The sequence below is a fragment of the Tamandua tetradactyla genome, chromosome X (assembly GCF_023851605.1).
Source record: "Tamandua tetradactyla isolate mTamTet1 chromosome X, mTamTet1.pri, whole genome shotgun sequence".
NCBI classification, from domain to species: Eukaryota; Metazoa; Chordata; class Mammalia; order Pilosa; family Myrmecophagidae; genus Tamandua; species Tamandua tetradactyla.
In genome coordinates this window covers 30052001-30075336 of record NC_135353.1, presented here as the reverse complement: position 1 = coordinate 30075336, position 23336 = coordinate 30052001, and the positions used below count along the sequence as shown (strand labels likewise).

Sequence of the window (23336 nt, the reverse complement as noted above, 5' to 3'; positions counted from 1 at the left end):
TGCCCTATCCAACAGTGGATTTAGCCATTTACTAAGCATTTTCGTATGTTACTGATAATTCGGTTCCTAAAAGGTCACACTGAAGGGATTTTGACATCTTAATTGCACATCTCTGACATCAGCAAGGATGCTAAGAGTCATGAAAAAGTGGGCCAGTCCAGGTCAAGCCAAAGAAAAACTGGGCTTCTCAAAACTATCCTACCACCCATAGGAAACACGATCACTTTTGGTCTGCAAAGAAGGGCTATTGGTTATAAAGGTAAATATGTATACAAGAGTTCTGTATCATATGCTGCTTATACTTATCCTACAAACTTCCCCAGTGTTTATCTAAATGTCTCTATGTGCCCAGATTTAAGTGAATAAGGGATTTGCTAATAAATTATCCTTAGCTCTCCAATAAATTCAGACCTTTACTCCCTAGAGAAACCACACTTATTTGAAGGTAATGCCCGTTCTCCTCTCCCAGAAGCCCCCAAAAGACATCTGAAAAAAAAAAACAAGCTAAAAGGAGCAAAATACTTAACACATCTAATAAGCAAAACAACCCAATGCTGAGCATAGCCTTTCAGCATGGATAATCAAAAAAGCCGAAGTACCAACAGATTCCCAAACTTCAAAGCAAGTGCCGAATGCAAGGTTCCTCAGGTACACCCTGGGGCACTACAATAGAGAAAAAAAATTATCTCACGCAGCATTTTCTTCTTTTCATAGTGAAGGAAGTAAACACCTGTCTAAGGGGTTCCAAGTGTTTGTTACTCCTTCCTTTCTGTATTAAAAGTGGCCTGAGTTGCATTTAGTTTACTTTTGACTGTCAGTGGGCAATACTGGCCTGTGATCTATTAACATGTCTAAATGACAAGCATTCAGTTAGCTTAATAAGCTGCAAGTAAGAAGTTCCGAAACAGACATTGAATTAGCTCCTTCCCCTACTCCCTTGCTTTCTCACTGATTATACAACTACATTCTTCCCAAAAGTCTTAGATACATTTCCAGTAGGACCGTTCCAGTGAGGGTAGACAGAGAGTCATGTCATGGGGAAAGTGGGATGATGTGTATAATGATATCCAAAACTCCAGAAATCTAGACGAAGGTGAATTGCTGCACCTGGGCCCAAAATGCAGCTGTGAGCTCTCTGGCAACCACGGTAGGCAGGGAAATTTATGGAATTACATTGCTCTTACTGTCTGATAAGAGAAAACTTACTCATTATAAGCACCTCCCAGGCAAAAAGGACTATGCCGGATACAGTGGAAGATAGAGTGGAAAAATAAGACATCGAACCTGCCCACAAGGAGTTTACATAACTTTTCTCTCCCCCAGCTGCCTATGTTGCTGAGGGGGGACTCGGACTTGACATCTGCTCGGAAGTTGTGAACAATGTGGGAGAAATCAGAGGTGATGGTGGTGCTATTGAGAAGGAGGAAGAACAAGTTTGGTGGGCAAGATGAGACTTCTCTAAGAAATAATCACAGCTCTTCATTTGTACTTTATGGGAGAAACTGTGATCAAAAAGGCACAAATAATCTTCTCTTGGAGGGGGTCTTTATCACTCCCCTTTCATTAGTATGGTACTTTATTCTTTATACTCTCATCCTGGTTTTGCTTCATTATTATGGATGCTGAAGTATTTCAGAATGAAAAGCCCTTCTCACAAGGAGTTTCCTATTTTCTTTTCTTTCTAGAAAAGTATTTTCTTTTGGAAGCATTTTCTAGGGAGAATGGCAAAAATTGGGGTGAAATATGTTTAAATATGTATCACTGATACTTAAAAGATGGTGTAAATTGCATGCACCATCAGAGTGAGCCCTTGAACCCAGAAGAAGTAGGAGATAGTCTTGGTTCTGTTTTAACCTTCAGTTGCCTGTTGACATTCCCAAGTCACAATCATGGCTCTCATCTGCAAGTGTGAATGACATCAGCTGAACACTATTAAATGGTACCTTTCCTGTTCTTGGAAGTAAGACCAGTTGCTGAAAACTAAATCACATCTTGATGACTAAGGATTGCGCAGACTTCAGGATCATCCAATTCTGAAAAACAACAACCACTGCCCAGAAAAAGAGATTTTAGTTGGAAACATTTTAAGAGATTGGGCTAACTATGCATGAACTCCAAGATAAACCCCAAAGTCTAGAGATTTGTTTTTAAATCTCTCTTGAAATTACTTATTATTTCCCCTCTTTCGCCATAAAAGTAGATTGCTTCGACTAAATTCTGGTTTTTGAAGACTCTACTTGTATTTATTTGAAAGTTTCAATGTATAAGCTCTCGCTATTAGAATTTTTATTCACCTTTCCTACGTTCAAATTCTTTAGACTTTCAAAATATTACTGTGTATCTTATGCAATAATTATTGAGAACACTTTAAATATATATTTGCATTGGCCTAGGCAGTCACCTTTTACACAAGACCCTTTCATTATAGACTGTGACTTTGTATTTCAATTAGATTGACCTTATTAGCACTAACATGCTTCTAAGAATATCTTGATTTGCAAATTGGCCATCTGCTATAAAATCCAATTTCAAACATTTTAAGCCAAAAACAATGCTTGAATATTACTAGATTATCACACTATATTAAAATAATATTTAACAGTGGCTCCTCAGCGAATTTTTTAAACATTCATATATAAGGTAAAAGCATTCAAAATGCAGCATTTGGAGAGCATCCAACAGCATTTGGCCAAAGAACATTTCTATAAGGCTAAGGGACAGAATTAAATTAGCAAAAATCAGCAACGTGTAGGCCATCAAATCTAGGTTAAAATGTGGTTGAGTAAGGAGAGCTGAGGCATGGATATATTCCATTTTTATCCATATGTAAGTAAAAGCCAAACTGGAAGTGGAAGTACAGATGCAAGAGAGATGATGGGGTACCTAGCAGTTGAGCCCATCAATTGTTCTTCCTCTCTCCATTCACCATGCTCACCTTTCATTCAACAGATATTTTCCAAACTCCCAATACGTGCTAGGCACAAAAGATAAAGTGATAGACAAGACGGCATCAAATGTGAAACCAAAAAAATCAGTCAGGCAGACATCTTCTTAAAACTTTAGTGAAATCTGATGATATTAAGGTCAGCACAGCAGCAGTAGGTTGGCATAGAATATCAACCCCCTCTTATCTGTGGTGGTTTCATCTACATCTCAGCCCCATCACTGCCTTTCCCTTTCCAGGCTGCCACCTAATTGAAATCCTTATCATTTCGTACCTTAGATATCTCAACAGCTTTCCAAGAGGTCTTCCCTCTTGCCAGTCTCTTTTACTCCACCAGTTCATCTTGCATATGCAGATGAAGTCATTTCTCTGCTTAAAAACTGTCAGAGATTCCTAAGAGCTACAAAATGAAATCCACACTCCTCAGTGATGTTCAAAACCACTCATTTGCAGCACAAGCTGCAATCAATGTGACTTAACACTCAACTCCCCCAACACAAGTCACAGTTTTCCATCTTGGTCTTTGCTTGTGTTATCCCCTCTGCTTGAAATATCTTCCCATTCCTCCTTTAAAGACTCACAAACAGTACTTCTCCATGACTGCATCATTAACCACCACAACTGGTTGTAATCCCAGCCACTGCCCCTTTCCTTGGATATCTTTGTTAGTGGTTAGTCTGTACCTGGCTTATGGCATGTAATACAAACTGCCCCATACTAAGAAGTCAGGTAGGAACCACATCCCATATAACTTTGTCTTTGGCATTAGCACCGAGCCCAGTGCCTAACAAGTAAGAGATTTCAATGTTTGCTGAATGAATCATTTCTCTGGGGAATTAAATGTATATAGAACTCTTAATGGACTTAACAGGACGTTTAGCATTAACTGACCCCTGGCATTTATAAAATCCTTTCAGTAAAGCACAGCCAATAATCCTACAAATTGAGTGCTGCTGCTTGAGCCCTGTATGAAGAGAAACAGAAGTAGTAGCATTCTCATGATTTGCTCAAGGCCACACAAGGAGCCCTTGTTAGAGCTATTATTACAAGGCAACATTTTCTATGCTTATGCTGCTTGCTGATATCATGCTTCCAAATATTACAATGGTTAACATCTTTAATTCACCCAAGAAAGAGGCATTTATCAAGACCACTTTTAAGGCTCCTTTGAAAAATAAGACAATATAGCCAAATGAAACCCTTCCTGTAGCGGGGTATTGACAGAATAAAGAGAGACATGGTTTTAAAACATTTCAGTTTCTTTGTACTTAAGTTTGAATCTGTTTCTATACAGAATGGTTGCCTGGCTAACGAAAAAGTGAAATAACAAGGAAACTGCGAAAACTCTAGAGATTGTATTTTTATAAAAGCTAGAAACATTGTGAGATCCTCTAAACAGAGCATGTGATAAGGACAAACACTAACAGCAAAAAGACAATTTCAGGGATAGTTATTCGTCAAATGTTTAAAACGAGAACATAGAGTTCTAGTGATATTAAAAATTCTCACATTGTTCCTTCAGTGTTACTATCTTCCACAAATAGGGGGATGAAACAAAGGCTTTGAGACAATGGGACAATGTGGTCTTAAAACGCTGTAATTTAAAACAATGTGGTCTCCAAAATGTATCTGGAACTGAGTGACAGATTAAAGTCACAAAGAAAAAGTTTTTCTGTTTGCATTTCTGAACAATAAAGACAGAAATCAGGACATTACCACTATGGAGTCAGCTAACAGCATGGCTGATGTATTATATGTCTCGGTTTAGGGAATTTGTCATATCTAGCACAGTTGTTTTACTATAGACTATACATCTTCAAACTTACAGCTAGCTTTCATAGTGAGAAAGCTGCCTTCACTGTCCACAGTCGTTCCAAAAGAATATGAGTAGGAGTAAAAGGCTAATTTATTTCCTTTCAATTTCTAGTGAGTAAATAAAAATTAGAGTTTCAATAGAAAAAACATATGACCATTTATGATAGGAAAAAAAGCTAGTTTAAAACACACATCCAAATGCTTGCAATCAAGCAATAGTTAAAAAAAGCTTTCAACAGATGTATCCTACAGCCATATCTACTTATCTCAATAACAGATTAGACATGCCGTTAAGGAATATTATATAAACACACCATAAACAAGACATTTAAAGTCTCTGACTCTAGAGACAACATGGTTAATCCAAACAGTGAAGGCCGTTTAGAAAATAAAAGGTGGAAAAACAAATGGAATCTTTTCCTGACTTGAAGGAAAATGGTATTCAGAAAGACATAAAAAAGCGTGAATTAAAACTTCTAACTAGTAGCCGTAAAACTTGACCCTGGAGTGAGAACTGAAGGCACAGAAATAAATACTTAAGAAACTGAAGACTGATTACGCAGTGGAAGAAATAGAGAAGAAAATGAAACGATGTTTAGAGATAACGAAGAAAGAGCAGATGGCTCAGACTCCTCTGGAATACATAACCCTATAGGTCAACAATCAAGCAACAGACTGAAGTGAGACAGAGGGAAACAGGGTAACCCCAGGGATGGGACAAGCAGACAGATAATCTGTAAGGGCAAAAAGAGCAGTAAGTAAATGATGTTGTATGAATAAAGTCATGTTTCTAGAAGAAATAATTGCTATTTCCAGATGCACAGAAGCACCTTGTATCCACATTTCACAAGAACTTGAAATAGAGAAAAAGACAATAGCTTCACACAGCTGTGCTATATGAAGAGAATTACTTAATGATCACATAGGATCAGGCAGATATTTCCCTAACACATAAGAGTTTCTTCACAACAAGAAGAGTTGGCATATGATACAGAGTTCTCAAACCTCAAATTTACAGATCTTTCACACAAAACTTGGTTCCCGTGCCAAAGGATCAATCGTCTAAGAGTACCAAATTGTGGTCCGGGAATGCATCCTGGCCCTATCACAAGACCTTTCTCACCAGGTGGCCAACTGCAAACTTGGCTGCAATGGGGAGAAAGAAATTATCTTGGGGCTCTGTTCCTATAAAACAGTATTTTAAATAATGGATAAATAATGGATAAAATAATGGATAACTTTTAGATAAAGTTATTAAACTTTATCTAAAATTTTCCTTTAAAAAACACCCTTAAAAAATAGCCCAAACGATTGTCAATAAACTAAATACGAGCCTTAATTTAAAGTCTTGATTATTCTCATGAAACTATAAATGAGACAGGAATTAGGGGAAGAAAAAAGTTGGTTTCTCCCCCCTTTTCTCTCTAGATAAGTACAAAAATAGAACCACAAAACTTCACAGGCAGTGCATCTTAATATCTGTGGGACAGCATGAACATGATAAAAGCTGGATGCCTTTGATTTAGTTAAACGATAGTCAGATTGATGTTTTCTCCATTTCCTTCTTCTCGGTTGAATACTAGACTGAAATTGTCAGCCTCTTTTGATAACCATTTACATGACCTTGGGCAAGTGACTCTCTCTCACTGGACCTCCAGTTGCTTATCTGTAAAATGATAACAGTTTTGAACTGGATGGATTTCCTTTTATGTCCAGAAATCTTGATTTGTTAAGGTTGTGAAGTGCTGTTAAAGGTATGAAAGCTTTCTTAACTGTTTAATCATCTTAATCTTTTGTGAGTCAATTCCAGGATCAGTCATCTCAAGGATTTCAGATGTTCCTCATTACTATACCCAAAATTATTTTAAAAAAATTTTTTTTACGGTATAACATATATACAAAGCAAAGAAAGCAAAAAAAGCAATAATTTTCAAAGCACTCTTTAACAGGTAGTTACAGGGCATATCCCAGTTTGTCATAGGCTACCATACCATCATCTCAGACTTTTCTTCCTAGCCAGAAGTTACTTTTAAAAGAAGGAAAAGGAAAAGAAATAGCAATGCCCTGTACATCCTTCACCCAGCTTCCCCTAATATCAAATTGCATGCCATAGAACATTTATCAAAACTAGCAAATTAAATGGGTGCAATACTGTTAACTGAACTAGAGAATTTATTTGAATTTCACCAATTTTTCCACTAATATCCTTTATCTGTTCCAGGATCCAAGCCATTGCATTTACTTACCATGTCTCCTTTAAGAGTCTCCACTAGTCTGTGTTAATCCCTCAATATTTCCTTTGTCTTTCATGACCTTGACACTTTTGATGAGTACTCGTCAGTTATGTTGTAGATTATCTCTCAATTTTGTATGTTTTCTCACAATCAAACTGAGGTGATGAATTTTCGTGAAGAATACCCCAGAACTAATGTGGGTACATTAATAGAGGGTACATGATGTTGATATATTTTATTACTGATTATGTTAATTTTCATCTCTTAGTTAAAAGTGGTGTCTGCTGCATTTCTCCACTGTAAAGAGTCCATTTTTCCTATTTTAGTTGATAAATATTCTAGAAGAGATACTTCAAGACTCTGCAAATATCCTGTTTCTCCTCCAACTTTGCCCACTGATTTTAGCATCTATCAGAGGATTTTGCCGGCAACCATTATTACTAAGGTATTTGCCTAATGATGGATAATGTTCTATTTCCCTCATTCAGCCTACATTTATTAGTTAGAATTCTTCTGTAAACAAGAGCTGTTCTTCCTCCCCCATTTACTCAATTGTTTGTTTAAGTGTGGACTCATGGACATTTATTTTATTTTATGGATTATAATTCAATACCATCAGTGTTTCGTTTGTTGCTCAAATTGTTCCTACTTTGGCCGTTGAGTGTTCCTTTGGGTTGACTCCTGTATCTTCTTATCCTTTTTTGGGCACTTCCTTACTTTCTAGCACCACAAGGCAGTCCAGGCTCATTTTGTAGTTTCCCTGTATCAGTCATGGAATTAGCTTTTTCTCCAAGGGGCCCTGTTTCCTTTTATTGGAGAATGGTATTTAGAAACCAGGATCTGGGCACTGGCCCTGTGCATTGCTCTTAGGTCCACCCATTGGACAGAGATATGAAACATAAGCATGCATACACATATTTCTACAATTATTCCTGTATCTATCTGTAAACATATTAAAGTAAACATGAGTTCATACCGATGTCTCCACTCTAATCCAGCACCACGGGATTCATTCTAGCATTCCTCTTTTCCTTATCTGAAGCTTCTTTCTCTCACAGTGAGAAACATAGCTCCCATTACTACACTCTATTCACTTTCTTATTCAACAAGAAATACACATTATAATATATTATAACATATTATAATACACATTACACATAAAGTAGGTATACATGTCTGTGAGTAACATATTAACTAACTAGAGTCCAGCATTTGTGTGAAATTCTTTTTATATTCCATGTAAATACAGCCACTCCAGATTTCTTTTGATTAGTGTTAGCATAATAGTTGTTTCCATCTTTTAAGTTTTCATATATTTTTAATTTAAAAGAAGCAAGGAGAAGAGTGGTCGTATAGTATACTACTATTTGTGTAAAAAAAGGGGGAAAGATATGCATGTATATATTTCTTGTATATATATAAAATGTATCTGGGAGAGAGAAAACCAAAAATATCAGTTGTGAGGTCCATTGGGTAGCTGGAAAAAAGGAATGAGAGGGAAACTTCACTGCATACACCTTTACACTCTAATTCTTTTTTGCATATTTTTGAGGTATAATTCATACATTATAAAGTTCACCCCTTTAAAGTGTATTTAAAAAGGTTTTTAGTCTGTCCACAAAGTTGTGCAGTCATCACCACTACCTAATTACAGAACTGATCCCAAAGAAACAGCGTACCCATTAGCAGCCACTCTCCATTTCCCTCTACTTCAGGTCCTGGAAACTACTAATCTACTTACTACCTCTATGGATTTGCCTATTCCAGATGCTCCATATAAATGGAATTATATACTATGCAGCCTTTTGTGTCTGGCTTCTTTCACTTAGTATAATGTTTTCAGGGTTCATCCACATCATAGTACTTCATTCCTTTTAATGGCCAAGTAACATTCCATTATATAGCTATACCACATTTGCTAATCTATCAATTGGTGGGCAGTAAAAATTTTAATTATGAAAATTAGCCCTTCAAAAATTAAATTAAAAAATAAAAAGTGGGCAGGCCACAGTGGCTCAGCAGGCAGAGTTCTCACCTGCCATGCTGGAGACCCAGGTTCGATTCCTTGTGCCTGCCCATGCATAAATAAATAAATAAATAAAGTAAATAGCTTTGTTTGGTGATTCATTAGAAAGAATTGCAAGACTCAATAGCAAGTTATACTCAGGACTAAAATTTATTTTGGCAAAGGATATGGAGCAAAAGAAGCAGGAAGAAGATACGCATTAGCAGAGTTCAAAGAAACCCACCACAAGCTTCCAATTTCCTTCCTCATCCAAGGCCATGCAGGACATGTTTTCTCTCTCTAGCAGCAAACTTATAGGGGAATGCATGGAATGTCTCTGCCCAGGGAACGCCTTTTGAGTCTCAGGGTCTTAGGCTCAGATGGGGGAGCTGGTCACACAGGTACACCCTGCTAACAACAGGCCATAGCAACTGAAACTCGGGACTACAACAATGAGACTGGGTCCACATCATCAATCTTGATGTTTGTGCAAAGCAATCCTGACAAGCTGGTACAGCATGGTTCACTGATCCAGGTGTACACAACAAAACCATCAATCCATTAGTGACAAAAAGAACACCCTGAGGGCAAAATTCCCAGGGGCTGACTAAGGGTCAGTCATGGTTCCCTTGGAGACAAGCAAGAAGTTAGTCATCAGACCTGCTGTTAACTCCTTCCTCACATCACCCAAACGTGAGGTTTCCTATTAGTACTTTCCATCCAGGTGTGAATAGGAGTTGAGGTCCAGGCCTGGAGGATGGATGGTTAGGGTCTGGGCACCTTTGGCCTACAAATCACATATTCCACGGGGTCATTTGTTTTAATGGAAGTTATTCCCTTTTCCATTTAAAAATCATAAAAAGATAGAGAAAGCTCTGCTTTTCGTAGGCATGCCTCCTCCTGATTCTGTTGACCTTCCCAGACTCTTAAAATAAAATCCAGTCTTCATCATGGTATGCCAGGCCTACATGATCTGTCCCCACCCCTGTTACCTCTGTGACCTCCTCTTTTCTCCTCCTTGTATCCATCTGCTCCAGCCACCCTGCTGACCTTGATGTTCCTCAAACACGCCAGGCCCGGGTGGGCCACGGTGGCTCAGCAGGAAAGAATGCTTGCCTGCCATGCCAGAGGACCCGGGTTCGATTCCCAGTGCCTGCCCACGTAAAAAAAAAAAAAAAAAAGACGCCAGGCTCACTCCTGCTTAAGGGCTGTTGTCACTGCTGTTCTCTTTGCCTGGAATGTTCTGGATAGCCCCAGAGCTCACTCCCTCACCCCCTTCACGCCTCTTTTCCCATTAGGGGGGCCTTTCCTGGCCTTTATCTTAACCGTTCTCTGTGTCTTTTCCCTGCCTCATTTTTCTTCACACCTGACATTATATGATTAACCTGAATGTTTATTTATTTTGTCTTTCCCACTCCCACTAGAACGTCTGCTCTGGAGGGCAGACACTGTGTCTAGTTCACTTCAGATCCCCTCACCTAGTGCAATGCTTGACCCATGGTAGGTGCTCAGTAACTGCTTATTCAGTGAATGGATGAGTTATATTATATATATAGTTAGATAGATCGATAGATAGATACTGGGTGGAGAGGGAGAAAGAAGTTATTGAGAACAAAGAAAGATTACTTATCCTCAGCTGCAAATGATGGAGAAAATACTCAAGTATATTCCTAACTTTTCTCTCAGGATTCGAGTATGTAAATATTTTATTTAATTTCATAAAATTTCCTTTTAATATCCACTCCCCCTTAGAAGCTAACCCTGTCTAACAGGTTTTTATATCTTTATTTTTTTCTGATTATTTTTCCTTTTTTATTTTCTGAATACAAGAAACTCCAACTTGTAAAATAAAATTTAGACAATGCAGAATAAAGTAGAAGTAAGTCCTCTGGACTGGAGGTTGGGGAGAGGCAGGGCAGGGAAAACGTATTCTGACTGGGACAGCTGTAATGCGCGGGCTGCATCATAGCTGCTGCGACAACAAGCCTCCTCAAACGTCCCCACGGATAAACTGGCCACCTCAAACTGTCTTGCTTTGCTCTTCATGTCCTTTGCCTACTTTTCTTGGATAATACCTTTGAGCATACTTTTTTATTTGCAAAGCTCTTTGCATATTAAAGAAAACAGCCTTCTGTCAACTTTGTTATAATTTTCGTTACAATTTTTACCTCCAAATTACTGCTTGTTTTCTAATTTCATGGTATCTTCTACCACTCAGAAGTGATATTTATTGCGTGGTAATTTCTATCAAACCTTTGCCTTCACTGTTTCTGCTTTTATGTCATCTTTAGAAAGGTCTTCTCCATCCCAAGATTACAAAAAATTCAACTGTATTTTCTAGTTTGATTTTATTTTGTCATGTTTAAATTTTCAGGGCACCTGGAATTTCTTTGTTGATAATTGACATTTATTGAGTGCTTATGATGTGTCACCTCTGTTCCAGGCCCCTTACGTGGATCATCTCATTTGATTACTTGGTAACTCCATAAGGTAAGTGCCATTAGGGTCCTTGTTTTCTCAGGTGAGGAAACTGAGGGGCAGGGAGGTTGGGTCCTTATCCAAGACCACACAGCTGGGGAACCTGGGCCAAAGGTTATGCACGGTTGTTGTAAGGATCAGAGTTGGTGTAGGTAAAGTTTCTGGAATAGAGTCGGTGGTCAACAGATGGTGAGGTTTATTATTTATCATTATTATTGCAGAGCTCTCACAAACATAATTCCTTACGGCTGTCTATTATTTGAAAAGATTTTATCTTTTTTTAAGTTAAGCATATATCTAAAATATTATTCCTTCATAGATAATGAAAATCCTCTGGCATTCCAGGGAAGAAAGGAAACCTTTATTTTCAGAAACAGTTGTCATGAAAATAAAATCTGGACAAACACCCACATGTGAATATTTTCAGCTGGGTAACGGGATTACATGTTTTACGAAATCTTTATCCCTATGTTCTAGTTTTCTAAAAAGAGCATTTTTAGATTTTGCAATTCGTATAATAGCCATGATAACTGGCATATTAGTAAAAACAAAAAAAAGGAAAGAAAGGGAGCATGCAAAATCTAGAGGCTGACACAGGGTTAGAAGAGTTATTTTTTGCTTTTTTGATAATCTGGGAAGAACATGAAGCTGATTTAAGAAGCTGGAAGAACACAGAGCATAAATGGGGAGGGAGAGATAGACTCTCCAGCACCAGCCAGGGGAACTGAGTGAGAAAGCAAGGTCTATTAAGAGGCAGAAAGTAAGGCAAAGTTTATGTGGCATAGATACAATTATATGAAACACTGAAAGACTGGAAGGAAACACATAAAAAATGTGAACAGTGGTATGTGAATAATGGGGATGATGATTACATTTTATTATTTTTTATCTTTGTATATGTTAAAAATGGATTTAGTTGTTTTCTTTTCTTTCCATAAACATGCGTGACTTTTAAAATCAGGGGAAATTTTTATTTATCATAAAAACAAAGGCAAATGCAGGAAATTCATTAGTTAGAGGTACCTGGAGGCACTGAATCTAGAGCATGTGTCTCACCCCCTTCCCTGCTCCAGGAGCATGTGACCGGGACACACACATCATAAACTTTCCAGGCTTCCCATTCTCCAGCAGAGTTTGCTGCTACTTTCTCTAGCATGCCTTGACTCCATTTACCCTTCCTACCTTTCTTGATTATAAAAGTGCCTAACCCAAGGGTGCAAGGGTAGTTCAGTGGTAGAATTCTCGCCTGCCAGGCGGGAGACCCGGGTTTGATTTCCCAAGCAAACAAGCAAACAAAAAAACCAACCAAACACACTTCAACAAATGGTGCTGCAATAAGGGGATACTCACATGGAAAAAGAATGAAATGTGACCGCCGCCATACAGCATACAAAAAAAAAGTGCATAATCCATTGCTCCTAAGATGGATACTTGTTCACATTTTAACATCTCAGATATTGGGATTTTCCCCTTACAAAAAGAAAAATGGCCACTTATAGTGGAGAAACCTAGCATGACACCACCTTAACTAAGAGAAGAAGGTTAACATAATCAATGATAAGCTATATAAATATCATGTACCCCATTATGGTACCCACAGGTTCTGTGGTGTTCTTTCCCCAAATGGATGACCCTAGTCTAACTGTGAGAAAACATAAGACAAACCCAAATTGAGAGACAGTCTACAAAACAACTGACCAGTACTCAAGCCAAGTGTCAAAAGTCATGAAAGACAGGAAATACTGAGGAACTGTTACAGATTGGAGTACACTCTTTATTAAAGAGACTAAGCAACTTAGAGGCTTAAGGAGACATGATAAGTAAATGCATCGTGGAATCCCGGGTTGGGTCCTGGAACAGAATAAGGACATTAGGGTAAAAGAGTGAAATTCCAGTAAGTTCTCTAGTTCACTTAATAGTATTGGGCCAGTGTTAATTTGCTGGCTTTGATAATTGGGCTAGTAAGTTGCTGACATTAAAGAGAAGCTGTTGAAGAATATACAAGAACTTCTTGTACTATTTTTGTAACTTTAATCGAAATCTAAAATTATTTCAAAATGAAAAGTTAAAAAAGTAAGGCAGAGCTACCAATATATATTTAGTTGGGTACTGATTATAATTCTATATTTCTTTCACAACTGGTTTTTCAAATGTCAAAAAAAGCATTGCTTTTTCCCAGAGATATTGCCTTTTGAAGGTCAGTATCATAGAAGATTGAGATTCTTAAGAAACATGTTGTTTTCCTTGAGTCTGGAGCTGTCTTTATGCCATTACAGGGCAAGCAGACCTCTCTTGTAGAGCTTTTAAATGCTGCTAAATCTTGCATAATCCAATGACCCTTGGGATTATGTTGCTAGGATTCTGCTGTTCCTCGTAAATTTTCCCTTAGCAAACAGGGGTGAGGTAAATATTCGGTAAAAAATAGTCCAAATTTAAATTGGTAAAAATTACTATGACTAGTGATGCTAGAAAAAAATATACCAGAGACTCTGGCCAATTTGACCTTGAAGAATAGAGCTCCAAAATATTATTATGTCTATGATTCCATGTGATGTTTTATATGCCTTCCTTACCCAATATATGGGTTGGGAATATACTATTCCTCTGACTGCTGCTAAGGCTTTTGCCATGAAATTCATAATGCAAGATTGTTCTCTGTAGCCGGAAATTAATCTATGGGCTGCACTGTCTGTTAATTACCAGATTTCTATCTGAAGATGGTACAATCTCCATCACTGAACACTCAAAACATTGATGGAGTGATGAGCACAACACTTCAACACAATGCACAATCAACTATCCAGCTTGCCATTCTTATTCTCATAATATCCCCACATTACGAGGTGAGTATAGGATATTGTATCTATTGTCTCTATTATAAAGACAAAGAACCATCATCTGGAGTACCTAGTGCTAATGGAATCTTTACAGAACAACAACAAAACTAGCATCCCCAAACTCATCAAATGATTGCTTCTGTTATTAAACCACTCATGGAGGAAGAAACAAAATCCACAGATGAATTTCAAAGGTGTTTCAATGGTACAAACTCAAAGACAGTAGCAAATGCTGCAACATCCATTGAAGTAGGTTGTTTTTGTATTATAGATATGATACTAGTATAATCCACTCAGGTCAATTACCTTCAACAGAGCATACCTTTCATGCATAAGGAATGATGTAGAAGAAGATAGCTACAAATTTTTTGTGCAGACATGGAACTCTGATGAAAGTTCTATCTAAATAGCGAATGAGGTGTTTGAAATGCTTTGTATACTTGAAATATCAAGGCTTTCATTAAAATGTGAGAATAAAAAGATATGTAAAACATCTTTATCCTATGTGACGGGTCATCAAGTTATTACCATAATTTAAAAATGATTTTTAAAACACTGGATGGAGTGAACAGACAGCTTATTTAAATAATTAAGTGACTTATTAATATCCATTAGTTATCTAGTTAGTCTCTGAAGTATACGTTTTTTCAGACTTAAAGTGGCAGTACAGTATACATTATGCTAATGATCACCTTAGTATTATTTTAAAATGTTTGGTTTATGGCACTCTTTTGACTTCAAATGGGAGGACTGAACTGAAAGAAGTTGATGATTAGGAAGAATAAACATCTTCTTCTAGAAACTAAGATGCCTGGAAAGACGGAATTTACAAAGCCTGCAAGGAACTTTATACCAAAGAGTAAACCATAAAGCCTGTGGCACTTACGCTTAAAAAGCTAGTATCACATTTACAGCAATTGGATTTGGGCATGTCCATTGGAATATAAGTTTTCAGTTTTAAAAAATAAATCTTAAACAAACCTTTTTGAAGATTTCCCCAAACAAGCCTTTGATTTAACAGAAGACAATCTTATATTTAATTCACTTTTATCATGATCCACGACTTTCCATTTGAGTACCTGTATCAATCATGGAATTTATGTAAGAGAAGATATTATCCTTCTGGTAGAGAAAACAAACTCAAGTTCGGTGAGACTAGGTAGTTCAGGGTTAGATACAGTAATGGGGTAGGGACTGCACGGGGCCGGAATCCCTGTACAGCACGAGATGAAAGATACCCCCTTTCTTTCCCTAGTGCCCTTTTCCAGTCCTAGAGTGGTAGATTTAAATAATACAGATGACAAGATAATAACAGATGAAATGAATACTACTGAAATAAAGAAGGCAGAATAAGCTCTTTAGTCATAAAATCTCCTGCAAATGAGAGCAATTCAGACATTTTCCAAGACAGAAATTACCTTTCACTTTACTAAAACAAGCTTGTATCTTTGAAGTGGACTGTTTGCAACCACACACATACACAAACACACACACACACACAAAACCTCGTAACCAAGTACTATGGGATGGAGTTGTGTCCTCCCACAGGACATGTTCAAGTCCTAGTCTTCAGTTCTGTGGATGTGATCTTATTTTGTAAGTGGGATCTTTGAAGATGTTATTAGTTAAGACGAGGTTGAACTCAATTAGAGTAGACCCTACTTGAATATGACCCATGTCCTTACAAGGAGAAGCAATTTGGACAAAAACAGACAGAGAAAAAGAGAGAGAGAAAGAGAGAGAGAGCCACATGATGGAGGCAGAAGTTGGGCTATTTTGTCATAAGGCAAGCAATGCATGAATTTCTGACCACCCACCAGAAGCCAGGGGAGAAGCCCTAGATGGATTCTCTACTTTAAGAAGAAGTATGGCACTGCCCACGCCTTGATTTTGGACTTCTAGTCTCTAGACTTGGAGACAAATTTCTGTTGTTTAAGCGGACTCATCTGTGGTACTTAGTCACAGCAGCCCTGGCAAACCAAGATACCAAGAAATAAGTAAAACTAGATATTTAACAAGGATGCTGTACGCTAAATGTTTTCTGAAGAAATGATTACATGAAGGAATACATTTCCTTTAGGCAATGCAGCCAAAATGTTTGAGGTAAACTTGATCATGATGAGGGAGAAACAATATTAAGAATTGAAAAGGTTTTTGTTAAGTATAATTCATTTTGACATATTTTGAAAAGAAAATCTCTAATGCATTGTAGCAAATCTTATTAATTGAGCCAGGAATCTATTATCAGTTTTTAGTTTTTCCTTTAATTTGTACATCATTATCCTCAATTTAAGGATAACTATGAATTAAATATGAAAGTGCATTTTCTTATGCTACAATAGGATAATATAGTCTATTCCACATAATGCCACATTTGCCCTCATAACTTGCTTACATCCTAGTACCTAATATTCAGGTTTGGTGACCTCAGCAACAGGACTTTCCTTTCAAAATGTACTAACAAATGTGAAATCCTTCAATTAACTGCCTAGGAAGAATACTAAGTGAACTTAGATTTGTAGTAATATATTTAGTTATAGGCTCAAACTTTGCTAAGAAATTTCCCCCTAGTTGGTGATATTTTCACTTTATATTCTCTAGGCCTGATTTTATTTCTCATCTGAAAACTGCCTGGTCCCTGCCAGTGTATTTCGATAGCATAGATAATAAGTGATAATTCAGTAAAGAGAAAATTATGATCACTGTATTCAAAATCTCAATTACATGTGAAAAAAAAAGTATGGCAAGGCTGCAGTTCCTCATTCCTATAAAAATTCTTGACTTGTTTTTCTTAAAGTCTGTCTGTCATAATAGCTTTGGCCATATGAGCTTTTGACTGGCTTAGCTGCACAAGCACGAAGGCTACATCCTGTCTTAAAAATCAAACGAGCAAACAAACAAAACTTACCACTTTCATGCTATTATTAACTATACTGATTTCAAAGCGCATCATGTTTCAAAAAAGGGAGAAATGAACAAATAAATAAATAGTATGTGCATTCAGATGGGACTTACCTTCAGAGAATCAAAACAGGCCACCACACGAGCATTTTCCACATGGCAAACTCTTGGTGTAGAGGCAGATTTGCAATCTGCATCAGGTCGAGAGGAAGTTCCTCTCTGAAATTCTTTACAGACTCCTAAAGTCAGCCACCTGGTATCACGAACCAGGGAAACATTGACAGCCGTCATATTGAAAGTAAAATTAAAATCACGTGTACCCTCTTTCGGACACTATAACTGCTGATTGTTCAAAGCTTAAAAAAATGAAATCAAGCTAAATGCAAAGAGATAGTTTGCTTTGGTGAAATGTCAATTTCACCAAAGCAAACTATGAAATGGTCATAAGATTACAAAAAAAATCTTACGAAAACTTAAGATTTGCATAAAAGTCAAACCTGTCTAGTCAAATAAAAAGCCAATAACAAACTGTAAATTGTATCAGAATAACTAAAAATCAAATCAGAGGCCATCTCCTTACAAGGTAACCTCAAAGGCTATGATGCTGAGATATCTAGTGCTTTCATTTTTTTCCTCAGCCACGGTTACTTCAAATAACTGGCAGACTTTCAAAAGAATTCTGTACTCTCCAGTTGATATTCTCCATTATTCGTGCAAAAAGCATAAGCTGCTGGCTACCCTTCAATTTGTGCAATGGTCTCAGATCATGGGGAGAAAAGCCTTTCTCCCTGTTTCTTGGTTTTAAGGGCTAAGATTGGTAAGGACGTTTTGTTACCACTGTTAAAAAAAAAAAAGTTTTACTGTGAACTCAAGGAGAAGGAAAATGATTAGGAAAATTGAGAATGAATGAAAAAAAGAACGGACAAGCTGCTAACAGTGAACTATAAGCACATAGGGTGTTTTTGGTGGGGCTGTGGTGGGGAGAGGGGTTTAGAGAGAGACAACCCTGAAGTGGAATCCCAACAGCAAAGTTTTCAGAAAAGGCACTTTTCAGAAACCTGCAAGAAAAAAACATAAATTAGCTAAAATAATAAAATGCTTCCGTTTCAGACTCTAGACTTGGGAAAGGAGTAACCATACCCTATTTAAAACAGGAAGCATTTAGATACTGACAATGCAGCATAGTACAGTAAGCCATTGTCAATAGAAAGGGCATTTCCCAGTGTAAAACTGCATAGTAAAAGATAATGACTGCTTAGACTTTACTGTTGCAGCATAAAACTGGGAAAAAAGGATCCAGCTTAAAACAAAACAAAACAAACAAACAAAACGATTGTTTCATTTTGATCCATTTGGGGCAGAAATGCACAGGAAATGACAGAGGTTGACCTGACAGACCCTTCTGCATCTATGCATTTATCCACCTGGGTCTCCAGTTTTTAGAAGAGACTGGTCTTTAAACTGGTTTTACTCTGGTTTCATTGAAGGCTAGGCTATCTGCTCTCAAAATCCAGAAAACAGGAATTTCTATGAAAATTCAAATTGCTGTCAGAGGTAACTCTGTGTGTGTTTGAAATGTAATTGTTGATGATCACATAAAACAGTTATGACCAACAGTTGCAGATTCACTGCATGAGGTAGGGTGATGGATGGACATGTTAAAATATGCTTCAGACAAAGAAAACAATCCTTTGACAAGATGCTGGACTCTTCTTCTGTGGATGCCTTTTAGTCTCTACAAAGGGATACCCGAACAACTCAAAAGTAGATTTTGGCATATACGAATAAGTGAGACAGAAATCACCGTTCATTGTATAGCTTTAAGGTTTGCAGTTTAACCCAGTATCAACCAGCAACTCAACTGAGATGTCACATTAAAGGTCAATTTACTGGCATGATGCCACAGACACATGCCAAAATTACAGGGATTTTCCAAAACAAAAGTAAACTCAGCTCTGAGTAGTAGATAAATTAACTAATTGTTAACTTCACCATAAAAGAAGAAAGTTGCAGAAAACACATGTAATTTTAAACAACAGTTTCAGTAACTTTACAAAATCTGAATTTTTCTATTTGTCCTTTCTGAACTTAAAGGGAAAGTCAGCATCCCCTTATGTTTCAGATATCATTGGGAAATTAAGTATCTAGAAAATTCAAGCAAGCTTGTCTTGTCCATTCAGAGAAAAATATGTTTTTAATTTAACTATTATTTATGGAACTCTTTCTAAAATTCATTAAATGGACATAATTTGGCCTCTGTTTGACTAGTTCAGGTAGTAGTTCTCCTCCCTTAGTGGCAGAAGTTCTCTGACCATTCTTAACTACTCTGGAATCCTCTTGCATTACATTCTATGCATGACTGTGCTTTGAGGGTTAAGGTTTTCAAACAAATGACATCTTGAAAATATTTCAAGATAGTTTTTAAAAAGTCCTGATGGGGAAAATGAAAATGAAAATTGCAACAACCTACCACTTCCCACCCACCAGGATGGCTATCACAAAAAGACTCTGCGATTATAAAATGGCACAGTCACTTTGGAAAACAGTCTGGCTGTTCATTAAAAAGTTTAACATCAAGTTTCCATTTGACTTAGCAAAGTCACTTTATTTTTATGACCAAAAGAAATGAAAACTTCTGCCCATGCAAAAACTTGTACACTAATGTTCATAGCAGCACAATAGCCAAAAAGTAGAAACAATCCAAATGCCATCAAGTGATGAACACATTAACAAAATGCAGTATATCCATACTATGGAATATTATTTGGCCATAAAAGGAATGAAGAAATACTGATATATGCTCTAAGATGGATAAACCTTGAAAACATTAAGTTAAGTGAAAGAAGCTAAAACCAAACTGCCACATACTGTAGGATTCCATTTATATACAATTCCAGAACAGGGACATGCAAAGAGACAGAAAGTAGATTAGTAGTTGATTAGGGCTTGGAGGAATGGATGGCAATAGCTAAAAGGTCTCTTTTTTTTCTTTGCATGGGCAGGCACCGGGAATCGAACCCGAGTCTCTGGCATGGCAGGCGAGAACTCTGCCACTGAGCCACCGTGCGCCGCCCTAAAAGGTTTCTCGTTGAGGTGATGAAAATGTTCTAAAATGGATTGTGGTAACAGTTGCCCAATGCTGTGAATATACTAAAAAACATTAAATTGTGCACTTTGAGTGAACTGTATGGTATGTAAATTATATGTCACTGAAGCTGTTATTTATAAAAAGGAAACTAATATGACATGACGACCAAAAAAATTTTAAAAACCTGATGGGACTGGCTTCTCCCAACTTAAATTCTCCTTAGATATAAACTCTTTTAAATAGTATTGGTAAGGCAAATTCCATGAGTAAATTCCTTTCCATACTTTAACTGACTTAGTATATTATAGAAAATACTCTGAAATAGCAGTAAAGAATAATGGTTATTTACATTTTTGGAGTTTGTAAGTTTATATTTAAAGATATACAACTAAATTATATAGGTTGCCTGGAAACATTTGAAAAATAAACGACTGAAAAGGAATATACGCACTTATAAATGTTGAACATTTTATCAGAACATAAACAGCGAGGATCTGGAGAAAGATTTTTCTACAGAGGCCCACCAAGTATAGAAATAGATAATAAATACTAAATTTTAATCTTTGAGCTTTTATAAATGAAAAATGCACGGAGGAATTGGCCACATTTTGTTTAAGTTTGAGGATGGGAGAAAAAGGAATTTTTATCTTCTTTTGGCCTGTAAGCTCTCATAGAACCTTAGCCAATCCCTCAAAGCAGTTCTACCCAGCACATATCTTCAGACTAAAACTATGTTTGGAGTTGTTAATAAGCTGGGATTAAATGAAATGGAGTTGGTGTGAGGATGGGGAGAAGTTCTCGGATGCAGCCATGCTGTCTGACTGGGGGATAAAAGACAGAACATGTTTCCATAGTCCTTTTATTTTTTAGATCAACTCAGCTTTATCTTTCCTTTTGTGACAACACAGCTTTATCTTCGCTATGTCAGAATTGAGTAACAGGAATACAGTTTTGTTATTTATGATTTATAATCCTCTAATGCAGACCATGGAAGTTACCATCCTTTAATGGATTTGTACTTGGATAGTGTTTACAGTTCACAAGTGCTTATATTTCCAGGATCTTTGGAGTTTTAAAGCAACTCTAAAGTATGAATGGCATTAAGTGATTACTACCACAAAAATATCAACGAAGGAAATAAAGCTCATAGATGTTACTCGTTTGAAGTCACAAAGCCTTAAGTGGTAGAGACATAACTCCAAGTTAAATCCTCTGCCTCCAAATCTCATGCTTAGATCCTGCCAGAGAAATGTGGTACAGATAATTCCCTATCTCCCTTGGGAATTTCAAAGAAGAAAAGCCAGTCATCTTTTTAGTACTTCTTGTTCCTTCTCAAAAGTATGTTCATATCTTTTATATCACCATCTACATAACATCCCTAGTTTGGACTAGACCAACATTTATCCAGCACCTACTATAAGCCAAGTAATCTTCTAGATCTGAACAGGACTGATAAGGTCCCCACTTTCACAGAAATTCCCATGCTCATTTAAAGAGAGAAGAAACCAAAGGCACAAAGAAGAGAAATGATTATGAGAGTTTATGCAAGGCTAGAAGCAGAGACTAGGTATTCTGCCACCAACTTGCCTCTAATTCTCCATGGATAGTACCCCAAGCACTTTGACTTAAAGTATACTTTTAAACACAAACCCAAAAACGATTGCACAGAAATGAGTCACTGAGAGGAACACCTTGGAATTACTCACACTCTACTGCCCATCGGATTCTTCTTGGACAGGGTACTACTGTTCCCATTTCACAGAAGAGGAAACTGAGGTGAAGAAAGGTTAAATAATTGATCTTGCACAACTTCACGTAGCTAGTAGGTGATCAAGCCATGATTCAAACCCAAGCAGTCTGATTCCGGAGTCCAACCTCTTCATCATGCCACAATACTGTGTTTCTCTTACAGCACATTATCACATTACGCCTCAGTAAAGCTAACTGGGCTCTCAACTTCTCTCCCTTATTGGACTGTAAGCTCCTTGAGGGTAGAGATCATGTTTTACTCAACTTTTCTGGATTTATCTTGTAGTTAGTAGTAAACCTGAAGTTAGAGCTTTCCAGCATTCCTCAGGTTTCCTCTTTTGAATGGTACAAAGATTAAATAGTAATTTAACATTAACCTGTCTGCTGTACAATGCTAGCAAGAAGTTTTGTTCATTGAACACCTTCTAGGTTGGCTGAACTTTGGCCACCTCTGCCAGTTAAGAGTCCATTGGATCCGTTAGATTCTATTAGTGAGTTTTTTCACCTTTCACAACAAAGGCTTTGATGGAAATGCTGTGTTTGTTGGGGGCAGGTGAAAGCTTCACTTTGTACCACAGTAATAAACATTCCCTAAGTACTCCTCCTTGAAAAAAAAGAAGAGTTAATTTTGACTTTTAATTGATGGTCATCTATAAGAATCCTAGGTAAATTTCAACATAAGGAAAATATGAACATTTTTATTATAAAATTACATGCACTCTAGATTCATAATTGCACCTTTTAAAAATAGATGATAAACTTTGAAGGATTCTCACCACTGCTCATGGAAGTTATCTCAAAAATAAAACAAATTTTCTACTGACCTAATGAAAATCATAACTTGCTCCATGGCTCTTTGCAAGCCACTACCAACAGATACTTTTGTCCCACATTTCCTATTCCTTGTTCCCTCCTTTCTTCTGAATTCTCTCACAAGCCAACATATAATATAGAAACATTCCAATTCCTGGTCCAGAAGATCACAAAGATATTTACTATTTGGCACCTATACTGATGTCTGAAGAGGCATTCCTTTTTTTTTTTTTTTTTTTTTTTTTTGCATGGGTAGGCATTGGGAATCGAACCCGGGTCTCCCGCATGGCAGGAGAGAATTCTGCCTGTTGAGCCACCGTGGCCCGCCCTGAAGAGGCATTCCCTTAAATGAATTTATCAACCCCCTGAACAAACAAGGAAAACAATGTTTTCTTTCTTTCCAGTTTAAGCTTTCCTCACATCTGTATTACCTCTGAATTTCTTTCGGCCATTTACTTTGGCTATACACATA

General features: G+C 37.2%; 1 protein-coding gene across 5 annotated transcripts in view; it reads right to left on the bottom strand.

Moving 5' to 3' along the window:
- Nucleotides 1–23336, bottom strand: part of MBNL3 (muscleblind like splicing regulator 3) — a 117932-nt gene that overhangs the window by 57355 nt on the left and 37241 nt on the right. Inside the window, exon 1 of one of the 5 annotated variants that reach the window (XM_077145084.1) lies at nt 17329–17523. The exons of the other annotated variants lie outside the window; for them this stretch is intronic. Within the exon in view, the coding sequence (XP_077001199.1) occupies nt 17329–17505 (177 nt within the window). The 5' untranslated portion in view covers nt 17506–17523. Of the gene's footprint in view, nt 1–17328; nt 17524–23336 lie in introns of those variants that run through there. 5 annotated transcript variants of the gene reach the window in all.